A 14,593-nucleotide genomic window follows, 5' to 3' on the forward strand; every position below is an offset into this window, starting at 1 on the left:
TTGCAATGCAAATATTCATCTTACACAGGAGTCATTTTATTTATTTTCCCTCTTTTTGTCCCAAACTCTCCCCCATTAAAGGGGTTGTAAACCCGCATGTTCATCCTATGCATTAAGGTGAAAAAAACTTCTGTCATTGACTGACTCCCCAGCCCCCCCCCCATTTTACTCACCTGAGTCCTGTATTCCCCTGCCGGAGACGCGCTCTTCCTCTCTGCCCGGGGTTCTCGGCTCTTGATTGGATAGATTTATAGCAGTGCAGCAATTGGCTTCCGCTGCTGTCAATCAAATCCATGCATATGGTCTACAGTTCTTCAGATTATCTTGCTCCAGAGTTATACATCTGCACAATTATGTATCAGGATATAAGTGGTTGTAAAAATTATCTATAATTCAATCTCTTAAATGTTATTTTTTTAACATATGCAAGTACCACAATACAAGCATAGATATACATTTGGGAGTCAAAAAGCAGCAAGCTGAACATTTTCTTGTGTGTGACATTATAATGTTTTCCTATGAGATACTGTGATGTCATACATACAGCACACATATTGTGTAATGATGTTTACAGTTTATAATTTTGGATGACATTTAAAGTCATGAGGTGAATCACCCAGGAACATAGGATTATTTCCGTGATTGTTGCAACACCTATTCTGAAATGAGTTGTAGGTATGAGTGAATGAACATAATAAAAGATTCATGTAGTATGTGTTTTATTTTTTCATACATGCTTTCAAGAAGACAAGGCCTGGAGTGATTCGTCCTATTTCATTAAAAATAAATGCAATGGAAACTATGGATGGACCTGTGTCTTCCTTTGACTTCCAGCAATTCTCCATGCCTCATTAAAGAAAAGAGACATAATTTGTAAGTAACCCCAATATTATTGCAGCATATTCAGTGGAAGAATAGTCACCACACTTGATACATTGCATCATAATTTGAAGATGTACACATTAATATTTTTAGATCCTTTAATAAAATCACCTATGTAATCTCAGTGTTGAGATAAACATTCTGTACTGTCTGCATTCCTTTAGGCAAGAATTAGTCATAGAAAGTATTGCTTAAAAATATATATATAAAGTATGTTTGGGGGGGGGGTGTACTAAAATATATATATATATATATATATATATATATATATATATATATATATATATATATATATACACACACACACACACACACACACACACACACACACACACACACACACTATATACCGGTGCATCTAAAAAATTTGAATATCATCAAAAAGTAATTTATTTCAGTAATTCAATTCAAAAACTTAAATTCGTATATTATATAGATTGATTACACACAGAGTGATATATTTCAAGCATTTCTTTCTTTTAATTTTGATGACTATTGCTTACAGCTAGTGAAAACCCAAAATTCAATATCTCAAAAAATCTGAATATTACATAAGACCAATTAAAAAAAAGGTTTTTAATACAGAAATGTTGGCTTACTGAAAATTATGTCCATGTACAGTATAGTATGCATTCAATACTTGGCTACTTTTGCATGAATTACTGCATCAATGCAAAGTGGCATGGAGACGATCAGCCTGTGGCACTACTAAGGTGTTATGTAAGCCCAGGTTGCTTTGATGGCGGCCTTTAGCTCGTCTGCATTATTGGGTCTGGTGTCTCTCATGTTCCTCTTGACAATACCCCACATATTCTCTATGGGGTTTAGGTCAGGCAAGTTTTCTGGCCAATCAAGCACAGTGATACCATAATCATTAAATCAGGTATTGGTACTTTTGGTAGTGTGGGCAGGTGCCCAGTCCTGCTGGAAAATTAAATCAGCATCTCCATAGAGCTGGTCAGCAGAGAGAAGCATGAAGTGCTCTAGAATTTCCTGGTAGAGGGCTGTGCTGACTTTGTACTTGATAAAACACAGTGGACCAACACCAGCAGATAACATGGCTCTCCAAATCATCACTAACTGTGGAAACTTCACACAGAACTTCATGCAACTTGGATTCTGTGCTTCTCCACTCTTCCTCCAGACTTTGGGACCTTGATTTCCAACTTTCATCCGAAAAGAGGACTTTGAACCACTGAGCAACAGTCCAGTCCTTTTTCTCCTTAGCCCAGGTAAGACGCTTCTGATGTTGTCTCTGGTTCAGGAGTGGCTTGACATAAGGAATGTGACAGTTGTAGCCCATGTCCTGTATACGTCTGTGTGTGGTGGCTCTTGAAGCACTGACACCAGCTGTAGTCCACTCTTTGTGTTCCTCCCCCAAATTCTTGAATGGCCTTTGCTTTACAATCCTCCACACTTTTTCCTTCCACTCAACTTTCCATTAATATGCTTGGATACAGAACTCTGTGAACAGCCAGCTTCTTTAGCATTGACCTTTTGTGACTTACCTTCCTTGTGGGCATCTTCCCCATGATTGTGTAACCTGCTGAACCAGACTGAGAGACCATTTAAAGGCTCAGAAAACCTTTACAGGTGTTTTGAATTAATTAGCTCATTCAAGTGTGATGTCATGAGTCTACAATATTGAACTTTTTTACAATATATTTAAATTTTCTGAGATACTGCATTTTTCACTAGATGTAAGCCATAATCGTCAAAATTAAAAGAAATAAATGCTTGAAATATATCACTCTGTGTGTAATATATATCTATATAATATATGAGTTTCACTTTTTGAATTTAATTACTGAAATAAATGAACTTTTTGATGATATTCAAATTTTTTGAGATGCACCTGTACATTGTGGGAGAGTCTGGGTGAAAATGAAACAAGGTGGTGGCTGATGGATGGGATGTATTTGTCACCCAAAATACAGACTGGGCAGCCATGGGCTTCAGAGAAACCTGGCAAGGAATTAAGATCAGTCTCCATTTTAGAGGTTGATTGTAAGATTCCTGTTTTGGAGTTTAGGTGTCACCCTGGCCTACAAATCCACCTGTCAGAATGCCTGGCTCATTAAAAAGCTGTAAACTCTCACAGGGATGGGAAGTTGTGCTGTTAGTTAAAATGGCAGTACACATTGTACATACATTGCTCCCCAAATGCAAAATGAGAGCAACAACAGTCTAATACTGTAATAGAAAATGGGTAATATAAAACTTGCAGGGAATCAATTTGTAAAAATGGGATGAATATCTAAAACTTAAGGGTCATATGTGCACAAAAAGATACCAGAGAGGAAACAATATCCAGACTATTGAGGCAATATTGTGCAGTCAAAATCACAAATGATGGACCTAACTGAATTTTAATTTATGTGTAGATGAATATTTGAAAAAAAAAAGATGATTTTAAGCGTGCCTTGCGTTAACACACATTTAGACACCACTTGTTGGTCACCCAAGGTTTACACCCGGTCTCACTGATCCAACATTTTTTTTGCAAGCCCCACAAGGACTCCTGAGGGCATCCCAGTTTTTACAATCTTCTGGCTGGATCCCTGCGGGAACTGTGCTCTCGGGATGAGCTCCTCTATTATTAGATCTCTGGAGAACTATTTAGTTGTCGGCTCGTTGCCCAAACCAGCACTTTTCACTCAAAAGCTCCACTCTTTTGAGGAACTATGTTTGGGGGAGGGCCCAATTTGGAGATCCCTTTCTACCTCCTACAAATCCTTGTTGGAACTTCATGCTGCTGAGGATCTCCTGTTTCTGGCAAAATGGGAGAGGGATTTGAGAGTTAAATTTACTGAACCCCAAAAAGAATGCATACTTTTCTTTGCGCAGAAGTCTTCTCTATGTAGCAAATATCAAGAGACCACCTTTAAAATAATTACTGGTATAGAAACCCCATCAGTCTTGGTAAAGCTATTCTCCAATCAAACTGATTGCTGTTGGTGTTGTGGCCTACACCCGGGTACTCTCTTACATATCTTTACTTTTTGGGAACAAGTTCTTAAACTCATACATACATTTACAGACATTTCCCTACAGGATGACCCAGCTGCGGTCCTACTTAACCTTACCCCTTTAACAAGGAAACGTTATGATAAATCTCTTCTCAAACATCTTCTTAATGCTACAAGCTTGCATCCCACCTCTATGGAAGCAACTGTCTGCGTCGACGGTAGCTCAATGGTTCGCAAGGGTGATGGATATAGAGCAAATGAAAGACCTGACCTCTGTTCTGTGAGACAAGTCAGAGGAACATAAGACCAGATGGTTTTATAGGGATCTTTTCCGCTTCACCAATGAATTTCACCAATACGCATAATTATGATGATTACCGGTGATTTTCACTGTCTGACTGGCTCTGATGATCCTGGCTCCTTGGGGGTGAGGATCTTCTCTCTCAATCCCTTTCTCTCTCTCCCCCTCTCTCACTCTCGATTTCTCTCCCTCTCTATTTCTCTCTCTCTCTCTCCCCCCCCTCTCTATTTCTCTCTCTCTTCCCTAAGTTTATCTCTGATATCTATCTGAATTTATAAAAAGTGGGGTGCACAGAATCTGGTAGCATACCCCATTTTAGACTTCCCCCTGTGACTCGTCCAATCTCTCAGGAAGTTGGAGTATTTCTTCAATCGAGACTGCCTCTAGCACAGACTGGTCGGAATGCTCTTGGCATTTCTGTATAAGCGTTATTTATTTCTTGTTAGCACATGTATGCCTCACTCTTCCGCAGTGTATCCTGAGTATTGGTTGTGCCTATAATGCTTAATACTGATTGTATGTTGTGCAAAGTTACCCTTTTACTGGTCTACATCTGACTAAGCGACCATCTGACCATGAATAAACTTCTAGATCCCCTCCAGTCCGGTTTTCGCCCTCAACACTCCACGGAAACTGCTCTCCTTAAACTCTCAATTGACCTAATAATGGCTAAAGCCAATGGACACTATTCTGTACTACTTCTCCTGGATCTCTCTGCTGCCTTTGACACAGTGGACCACCCCCTCCTCCTCAAAAAACTCCACTCCTTTGGTCTCCGTGACTGTACTCTTCGCTGGTTTTCATCCTACCTATCACACCGCTCCTTCAGTGTCACTTACAACTCTACTTCCTCCTCTCCTCTTCCTTTTTCCGTTGGGGTCCCCCAAGGTTCTGTTCTTGGACCTCTCCTTTTCTCAATCTACACCACCTCCTTGGGTCAGTTGATTGCCTCCCATGGCTTTCAATATCATCTCTACGCTGATGACACCCAAATCTATCTCTCCACCCCCCAGCTCTCTCCATCTGTCTCCTCACGCATTTCCAACTTACTAGCAGACATATCAGCCTGGATGTCATATCACTACCTCAAACTCAACCTATCCAAAACCGAGCTCATGATATTTCCTCCCTCAGGTGCCACTTCCCCTGATTTCCCTGTCAATATCAACGGCTCAACTATCAACCCATCTCCCCACGCCAGGGTCCTAGGTGTAATCCTGGACTCTGAACTAACCTTTCGACCCCACATTCTATCACTATCCAAAGCTTGCCGCCTCAATCTCCGCAACATCTCCAAGATACGCCCCTTCCTAACCAATGTCACCACAAAGCTTCTAATCCACTCCCTGGTCATCTCCCGCCTCGACTACTGCAACTCCCTCCTCATTGGTTTACCTGTAAATAGGCTATCCCCACTGAACGCTGCTGCCAGGCTCATCCACCACACAAACTGCTCAGCGTCTGCTACACCCCTCTGCCAATCCCTCCATTGGCTGCCACTCAATCACCGAATTAAATTCAAGATACTAACTATAACTTACAAAGCCATCCACAACCTGGCCCCCAGCTACATCTCTAACCTAGTCACAAAATACCAACCTAATCGTTCTCTTTGCTCCTCCCAAGACCTCCTGCTCTCAAACTCCCTTGTCACCTCATCCCATGCTCGCCTTCAGGACTTCTCCAGAGCCTCCCCCATCCTCTGGAATGCTCTACCCCAATCCGTCCGATTTTCTCCTACTTTATCCACTTTCAGACGATCCCTGAAAACTCATCTCTTCAGAGAAGCCTATCTGGCCCCCACCTAACAACTGTACATTTATCTTCTCAATCAGCACATCACCCACAGTTATTACCTCTTGTATCTTTTGACCTTCCCTCTTAGATTGTAAGCTCTAAGGAGCAGGGCCCTCTGATTCCTACTGTATCAAAGTGTATTGTATTTGTACTGTCTACCCTCAAGTAAAGCGCTACATAAACTGTTGGCGCTATATAAATCCTGTATAATAATAATAATAATAATATCAGTTGCACATCTTTAAATAAAACATTTTAAAAAAAGACATGTTTTACACACGTCAAGCGGTTTTTCTGCCAAAATGCTGCTGCTCCTGTATGTACTGGCAATGTGGGTTTCTTTTCTGCCTCTAAAATCCTCGAATAGCATACGTGTGCATGGGCATATAGACTAACATGCAGGGGCATTTAGAGGCAGAAACAAAATGCCAAACTCCCCTAACAGCAAGATTAAAAATGTCTAGTGAGCATGAGGACTAACACTTGTTGAAGGAAGTTGCCTTTTTGTCTTGTTTTATGTTGAAATTTAAGCCATTTTGCTTGGACGCTTGAAAATAAATGTGGGGTAAGTTCTCTTCTAAATAGACTGCATGGTATGGTGCCTTAGACTTCATTCACACCCGAGCATTTTGTAAATATGCAAAAACGCGTGTCACGTGTGCAGGGCCATTGATTGTTAATGGCACCCCAAACATGGCAAGCAGGTGTGTGCTTTTCTGCATGCAAAAACGTGCAACAAACCAAGTTTTTAGCGCACAGGGCACCCCTTTAAACAGTGGGCTGATGTATGTGTGTCTTGTGAAATATGCTTTAAAAAACACCCAAAAAACACGCATTTAAAATACTCTAGGTGTGAATGCAGCCTTACTGCCACGGATCTACTGCTTATACATACACACACAATGACCTAAGGTTACTGTTCTAGGGTGGTCCCCAAAATAGCAAAATTACATACACATCTAGTATTCCAACTTCAGATTAAAAGCAACAAAAAAATAAAGGTATCCAAGAAGCAGTGCTGTTAAGTAACCTCATATCATCTTGTATACTTTGATAAATAATGATATCAGTGACTTTACCAGACTTGAAGCCTATTTGACCAGAGCAGATCAATGGTAAAGCAACATTATACGGTAGATTTAATTGGATAATATTTTTTAATAGCTTAGGATGGATAAGCAGAAGCAATCTCAAGGGTCATATGGTTAGCTTTATTTTACTACTTTTGGCAAAAAAAGGCTGTTTTATATGAAAATGATATTCCACGTGCGTTACAATGGGGAAAAAATGTCTCTTGCATTATTTTAGTCCAATTTATATATATACTCTTCTATTCATATTTGCATAATACTAATGTAGCGCTGGTAGATTTTTCAATCTACCGCTTATAGGTAGATTTAGTGGGTCAAATGTTTTGTACTTAGTTCAGATTTAGTTTTTGTCAGATTTGGCCTCTGTTCCAGTTTGGCTGTATTGCGTGTAGTTTCACACTGTGCCTGTGGGTGTCGTTGTCACCATGGGTCGGTGTTGGAAAGGCAACATGCTGAAGTGAATGAGTGCTCTTCTGTCCCGGAGATAACTCGGCGGAGGTGGTCCTCCGGGTTGCATTCTGGGAGAGGGTATCTATGGGTCACACTCCACGTTTTGGGGATCTTTTTATCTCATGGCCCTCCTGGCCTAGAGGTATGTGTCAGTGAGTGCTATCTCTTAGCACTCCGACCTGGAGGGTTACAGAGCTGCAGCCGTGCAGATGGACCCAGAAGCCTGTCTGGGGCCTGCTATCATTGGGATGGTCCTGTGCTGTCTGTCCTGTGGGAAGAAGCTGGACAATCGGGAAAATCCAGGGGAGGACCCATCTTGAAAGGGACCATGCAGAAGGCTGGTCTTGAGAAGGGCCTGGTGACTCGATTGGAGGACGTATCCTAAACTGCCCTACCGCACAAGTACTGCCGGGTCGGCTTAAAGGTTCTGGTACTGTGTTTGCTGTTCATCGTACGGGTTTTGTTTCACTCAAGTCTGTGGCAGAGACTTTTTGTTCGTGCTGCGTACCGGGCTGCTAGGTTGGTGAGAGAGACCTATCCAGGCGGGAAAAGATTTAACTTTGAAAGGAAAATATATTCATCCCTAAAATTCCAATTATTCAGTGCTACACCAAGAAAAGGTATTTGAACTTCCCTGCAACTCTTCTTCTACCTCGTTCCTGCTACTTCTTCCAGTTATATCCCATTAAAGCATTGGAAAAAATATTCAAGTGACTGGTGCCTACATTGTCTGATAGTAAGCTCAATGGGACCCTAGACCCTAGTGTTGGTGAAATCACAGGTAAAAAAGGTAACGGAAACAGCCCGCAACAAATCAGCAGCTCCACCGTGAGTTAGTGCTACACTAATAAAATAAAAACTCATTTGTTTTTGGGGCAAGAAACAACACCTGTGATTTTGTACAGTGCTATTTTTCCTATACAGACTAAGATTTAATCTATGAATTTAGATTACCATATTTATCAGTGCCTGCGTGTTATACACCGATACTATGTTTTACCAACAGGGGGCGGGATTGGGCGGGATTGGGCGGTCCGCCCTGGGAGCCACTTATTAGGGGGTGTCAGGCTGGCCGCCCCGCCTCTCCTGGCCCTAGGACAGCACTGCCTGCATAGTCTAAAGTTTATAAAAAAAACACTTGCCAACCTCTTTTTCTACACCGCACCTCCTGTGTCAGTGTCATTAGAAAACAAAGCTTTTTCTGGCTACTTTCCTCCTCCCGCTCCTCCTCCTCCTAGCTTTAGCTTTAGATTGGAGGAACAGAGCGGTCACAAGACCATCTATGTAACATCAGAGAGAGCAGTCATGTGACCAGGTCAGTGGAGAAAACTGAGCTATTGCGGTATATGGAAGCTTCATTTTACAATAGGAGTGACACAGGAGGAGCAGTGTAGAAGGGGGCTGGCAGTGATTTTTTTCTTAACTGTAGAGAATGCTGGCAGCACTGTCCCGGGAGACTGGGGGTCACCTGGGAGTGGAGGGGGCTGTATACTGGATGGGGGGCTGTATACTGGATGGGGGCTGTGTACTGGATGGGGGGCTGTGTACTGGAGGGGGGCTGTATACTGGATGGGGGGCAGTGTACTGAATGGGGGGCTGTGTACTGGATGGGGGGCTGTATACTGGGGAGGGGGGCTGTGTAGTGGATGGGGGGCTGTATACTGGGGAGGGGGGCTGTGTACTGGACGGGGGGCTGTGGACTGGACGGGGGCTGTGTACTGGACGGGGGCTGTATACTGGATGGGAGCTGTGTACTGGCAAAGGGGGCTGTATAATGGATGGGGGCTGTATAGTGGATAGGGGCTGAGTACTTGATGGGGGCTGTGTACTACATGGGGGGCTGTATACTGGATGGGGGGCTGTGTACTGGGGAGGGGGGCTGTATACTGGATAGGGGGCTGTATACTGGATGGGGGGCTGTGTACTGGGGAGGGAGGCCATGAAAAAATGTTTCCTTAAACTTCCCTCTTAAAATTGGGGTGCGTGTTACACGCCTGTGCGTGTTATACGCCGATAAATACAGTAATTAAGTATGACCTTACTGTTGATGCTAGATAAGAAATACTCACTATATTACTAAACACTACTGCATTATCATTTTTTCTGAAAGTTCGTGCTGCACAAATTGCAGAACTCTATTCCGTGAGTAATAGGTGCAATTACATGTTGTTTCTATACAAAGAACAATATTACATCCCATGCCCATTTTATCACTGTGGAAAAAATATACACATCCACCTCTTTTAGGAGTCAAAAAATGAATAAATATATTAAATTAAAAAATGGGAAAACAGTACTTTTTATACACTAGGTTTTTAAATAATTTGCTAGTATCCACTATTAGGAATATTTTAAAGTGTACCAAATAAACCAAATATGTTTTACAAGTTTATTTATTTTTTACAGGTACTTATAGAGCAGTCAATTTATGCAGTGCTTTACATATATATTATACATTCACATCAGTCTCTGCCCTCGAGAAGCTTACAATCTAAGGCCCCTAACTCACATTCATACATACATATACTAGGGCCAATTTAGATGGGATCCAGTTAACCTACCAGCATGTCTTTGGAGTGTGGGAGGAAACCGGAGTACCCGGAGGAAACCCATGCAGGCACAGTGGGAACATGCAAACTCCAGGCAGGTAGTGTTGTGGTTGGGATTCAAACCAATGACCCTAGTTAATGTAATGTCAAATCGTGCATTTCTTTTTTTTAAATATGTATTTAGTTAAATAACACCAGTAAGATGTATCCACAGTCATTTCCTTTTCATTGGGGTTTTTAGTTCAGTTGCAGTATTGTCACAATTAACTTTGCACTCCTAGTTGCAACAGTAACTGGACCTGCAATGCCTGCAGGAACATACAAATGTCCCTGGGAAGTTTGTATAAAATGTTTAAGGAATGTAAACAGTGCAAGGAAAGAAAACCACCTGAGCTTCCATATTGGTCAGTATGGTTGTTGGCAACAAGTAGTGGGGCTTTGGTGGTGAGAAGGACAGAGCTTGACTACAAACAGGAAAAGAAAAGATTATAATGCTGGATGCCTGCATCTCTGGATCTGCTGTTAATTTTGACTTGCAGTTTTCCCTCAAGGTAATGTCTGATGCATTTTTTATTCCATTATCAGATTTACAGTATATGACCATGTTTGAAACAGGTTTGCTTCAAAAGTGCAGATAGATGAACTCCCTAGATAGATTTTTTTTTTATATCTTTATTTATCCAAACATTTTTACAAAAATTTTTTTTCCATACATTCAACAGATACATTTCATGTCTATTAACAATGATAAAATGTTAACCTTTATTTATACAAAATCATAATCAAGGGTTCCACTTCCAGTTCAAACCCCTATCAAACTCCTATGAATTGGCCTATTGATAACCCCAAACTGACCATCCAGCTAATGGCCACAAGCTCATTTCCTTAATATTCCACTTAAATGTGGAACTCTTGACCTCCCATTGATAAAACTTCCTGTAACATTCACTCCGCCCATGCACACCCACACAAAAGAGAAGATAAAGAAAAAAAAGGACCCCCTGACCCAACCCCTATTACTCCAGTTTCTCCTCCTATACTCCTACTGAAATGTGGCTCTATACTCTCCCCAAACCTGCCAGGAAGCTAAAACCTGTTTTTTTATCCCAGTTTCTAAGATCATCTTCTCTTCAATTGACCGCATATCGCCCAACTCACACTCCCGTTCCCCTATAGTTGGTTCCACATTACTTTTCCATTTCCTGGCTATAAATGCGCGTGCTGCTGTTACAAAAGGTTTAAGGATACCTTTTTTTTATACTTTTCAATGACCCTGGGATCATTGAAAGTACTGTTGTAAATCTACGGGGCATCTGTACCATCTTGCTAGAATCTTAAAGTTCCTCTCCTGGAACTCCTCTATAGGAGATCAATAGTTTATGTGTTAATTTAATTGCTCTTTCCCATTTTTCTTTGGGTATGGTCATCCCTAGTTCAGCCTTCCATTTTTTGACATACATTAACTCATGTATCTTATTATTTGAAATTAAATATCGATATATCCTAGAGAGTATGTGTAATGGCTTTTGTTTTTGTAGAAACATCTTTTCCAGATCTGTGAGTGGTCTATCTAATACCGCCTCTTTCGCCAATAAGCAGATATACTTCTGTAACTGTCTATATTGTATCCAGTTTGTTTTATAATCTATATCCAAAGCCTCTATCGGGAGAAGCCTATTCCCTTCCATGGTCTCAACTATCCTGGTGTCTTCATTTCTTTGCCGATTAAGATAGTTTCTAACCTCTCTTGCTGGTGGGAATTCAGGATTATCGAATAAAGGGGTCATTGGACCTCTATATGTCGACCCTATTCCCAGTTTCAACATTCCATCTCACACTTTTAATGTTGAAGCAACCAGAAAGGGAAGCTCTCCTTCTATAGTTCTATTTACTTTTATTATCCAAGGTAATGATTTCAGTTTAACCGCCGCAATCTCTTCCTCTAACCTAACCCACTGCTTACTATCAGCCCCATGAAACCAATCCACTATCCTGGTAATAAACACAGATCTAAGATAATAATAATAATAAGAGCTCTGTATTCACACACAAGAGGAGTGGGAACACGCGCTGACTTCAGGTGATCACCACTGAAGAAACCCTCAATCAACATCCTACAGTTATGAAGCCAGCTGGCATTATTTTTCTTGCATGATACATCTTTGCCTGTTGAGCGGCGCTGCTAAAGTAAAGAGCTCAAGCTGCTGTGGATCCAGTTTTATCCAATCTGAGTGACCCCCTGGAGGGATGGTCATAATGCTTATATGCCGTGCATGAGAGTGCAAGGCATTTTTATTTGGTGAGTGCGGCTCCATTAGAGTGAAACACAATCACGATCGGTGTGGTGGAGGAGATTGCTTTTTGGCAGAGGAAGATCACATTAATAATGTTTTGATTCACTTGTTCAACACATTCACTTGACTTGGACTTTATGTAATGGCTTAATTGCAACACTGCATGGACTGTTTACGGTTATTCATGAAGGCTTTTTATTCACAGTTTTCATCATACATATATGTTTCCTTGTCAAAAGAAGTTTATTGAGTATACAATGTTATAAAGATACATAAAGTAAGTTTACAAGGATCTATAAAGTAAGCTCATTGTTTTACAGTAGGGTTTATATAGGTAAATATCATGAAATTTCAAATATTAAACATTGGGTTCACGTAAACCTAAATTAAAGATATATATCATTTCCTTAGTTACTTTTGTAGGTATTTAAATGATTTATACCTACTATACATATTGTTTACAAGTAGAGTGTATATAGGTCAAATAAATTCTGATAATGAGCTTTAATCGTAAGGTGGAGAAAAGGAAAGAGAAAGAAGAAAAAGGGTTGAAAGGTAGAGGTATGGTCCACAAGGTTGTCCCGCTCGTCAGTTTATTATTCTTTTTAGTTCTCTTTGAAGCCTTAGAATGGGTGTCTCTATAAGTCATTTAATCTGTTACCATGGCAACAGGACAGAGTCATTGAAGTTTGACAGGAACTGTTGTTTTATCCAAGGATGCCAAAGTTTTTCAAATTTTGGAATTTGATTTTGATCGATGGCTACCATCTTAGCATGGGACATTGTATTATTCATTCTGTGAATTGTTTCTGCTAGTACCAATGTAGGAGATTTTCATGCCTTGGCCACTGTTTGTTTTGCAGCCGTTATTAGTTGGATCATAAGTTTGAATTGAGAGAGTGTTAACCATTCCGGTTTTAGATTAAGTAAAGTTAAATATGGATCTGGTTGTATTATTTTTTTAAATATTTTAGATGCAATCACAAAGACTTCCTTCCAGAAGGTTTGGATTACTGGGCACGTCCACCATATGTGTAAATATGTGCCTATTTCTGGGCATCCTCGAAAACAAAGAGTTGAGGTATTAGGTGAATATTTTGCCACTCTAGCGGGTACAAGGTACCAGCGAGTTAGGACTTTATAATTTGTCTCCAGTGCTAAGATGTTGGGTGAAGATGACTTAGATGTGAGCCATATATTAGACCAGTCCGTGTCTTCTAAAGTTCGTCCCAGGTCCTCCTCCTACCTCTGAACGTAAGAGGGTCTATTAAGATTTGCTACTCCATATAATTGATTATAAAGTGATGAAATTGTACCTTTAGCAAATGGATCTTTTGTACAGATTGATTCAAAAATGGATAATTGGGATAATGGTATATCCCCCTTTAGGAATGGTGTATAGAAATTTTTGATTTGGAGATATCTAAATATCTCAGAGTTTGGTAGATCATATTTTTCTCTAAGCGATGGGAATGAAAGGAATGATTTAGATGCTATGAAGTCATTTAGTGTCTGAATGCCTGATGTTGTCCAAGCTTTAAAAGAATTTGGGTAGATCCATGCCGGATAAAAGGCCGGATTTCTGATAAAAGAAAGGAGAGGATTGTGTGGAGATTGTAACTGATATTTGGTTTTTAGTTTATCCCAGAGAGATAAGAAGTGTTTAGTTATGGGATTATGAATTTTAAAGCGGTCTTTAGGATCAAGCCATAATAAATTTGATATTATTAGATCATTTTCTGAAGCCTCTATAAATACCCATAATGGGATTTCCTGTTTTGCATGGTATTTGGACAGACTGGACAAATGTGCTGCTCTGTAGTAGTTAGTAAAATTAGGGTATCTCAGGCCTCCTTTATTTTTGGGAAGATGTAGTGTGTGTATAGGTATACGTGGTTTAGAAGAGCCCCATATAAATGAAGTTGCTCTTTTTTGTACTATTCTCAAAAAATAGGAAGGAATTGGAATAGGGAGGACTCTGAATAGATAAAGCAATTTGGGTAGAATAGTCATTTTGATTGCATTAATCTTCCCTATCCAGGATAAAGGAAGTTGCGACCATTGTTTTATTAGATTTGTGATCTGTCTTAATACAGGAGGATAATTGGTTGAGAATAAGTCAGAATAAGATGCTGTTAACCACTTGAGCCCCGGACCATTATGCTGCCTAAGGACCAGAGGTCTTTTTCCAATTTGGCACTGCGTCGCTTTAACTGCTAATTGCGCGGTCATGCAATGCTGTACCCAAACGAAATTTGCG

General features: G+C 40.5%; 1 protein-coding gene across 2 annotated transcripts in view; it reads left to right on the forward strand.

Annotated features, from left to right (window-relative positions):
• Positions 1 to 14,593, forward strand: part of MLIP (muscular LMNA interacting protein) — a 514,228-nt gene that overhangs the window by 373,707 nt on the left and 125,928 nt on the right. Inside the window, exon 11 of one of the 2 annotated variants that reach the window (XM_073626679.1) lies at positions 745 to 873. In XM_073626679.1, the coding sequence (XP_073482780.1) occupies positions 745 to 855 (111 nt within the window). In that variant the 3' untranslated portion in view covers positions 856 to 873. The remainder of the gene's footprint in view (positions 1 to 744; positions 874 to 14,593) is intronic. The other variant, XM_073626680.1, reaches the window with a different exon arrangement.

This window comes from Aquarana catesbeiana, linkage group LG04, assembly GCF_042186555.1.
Source record: "Aquarana catesbeiana isolate 2022-GZ linkage group LG04, ASM4218655v1, whole genome shotgun sequence".
Classification (NCBI taxonomy): Eukaryota; Metazoa; Chordata; class Amphibia; order Anura; family Ranidae; genus Aquarana; species Aquarana catesbeiana.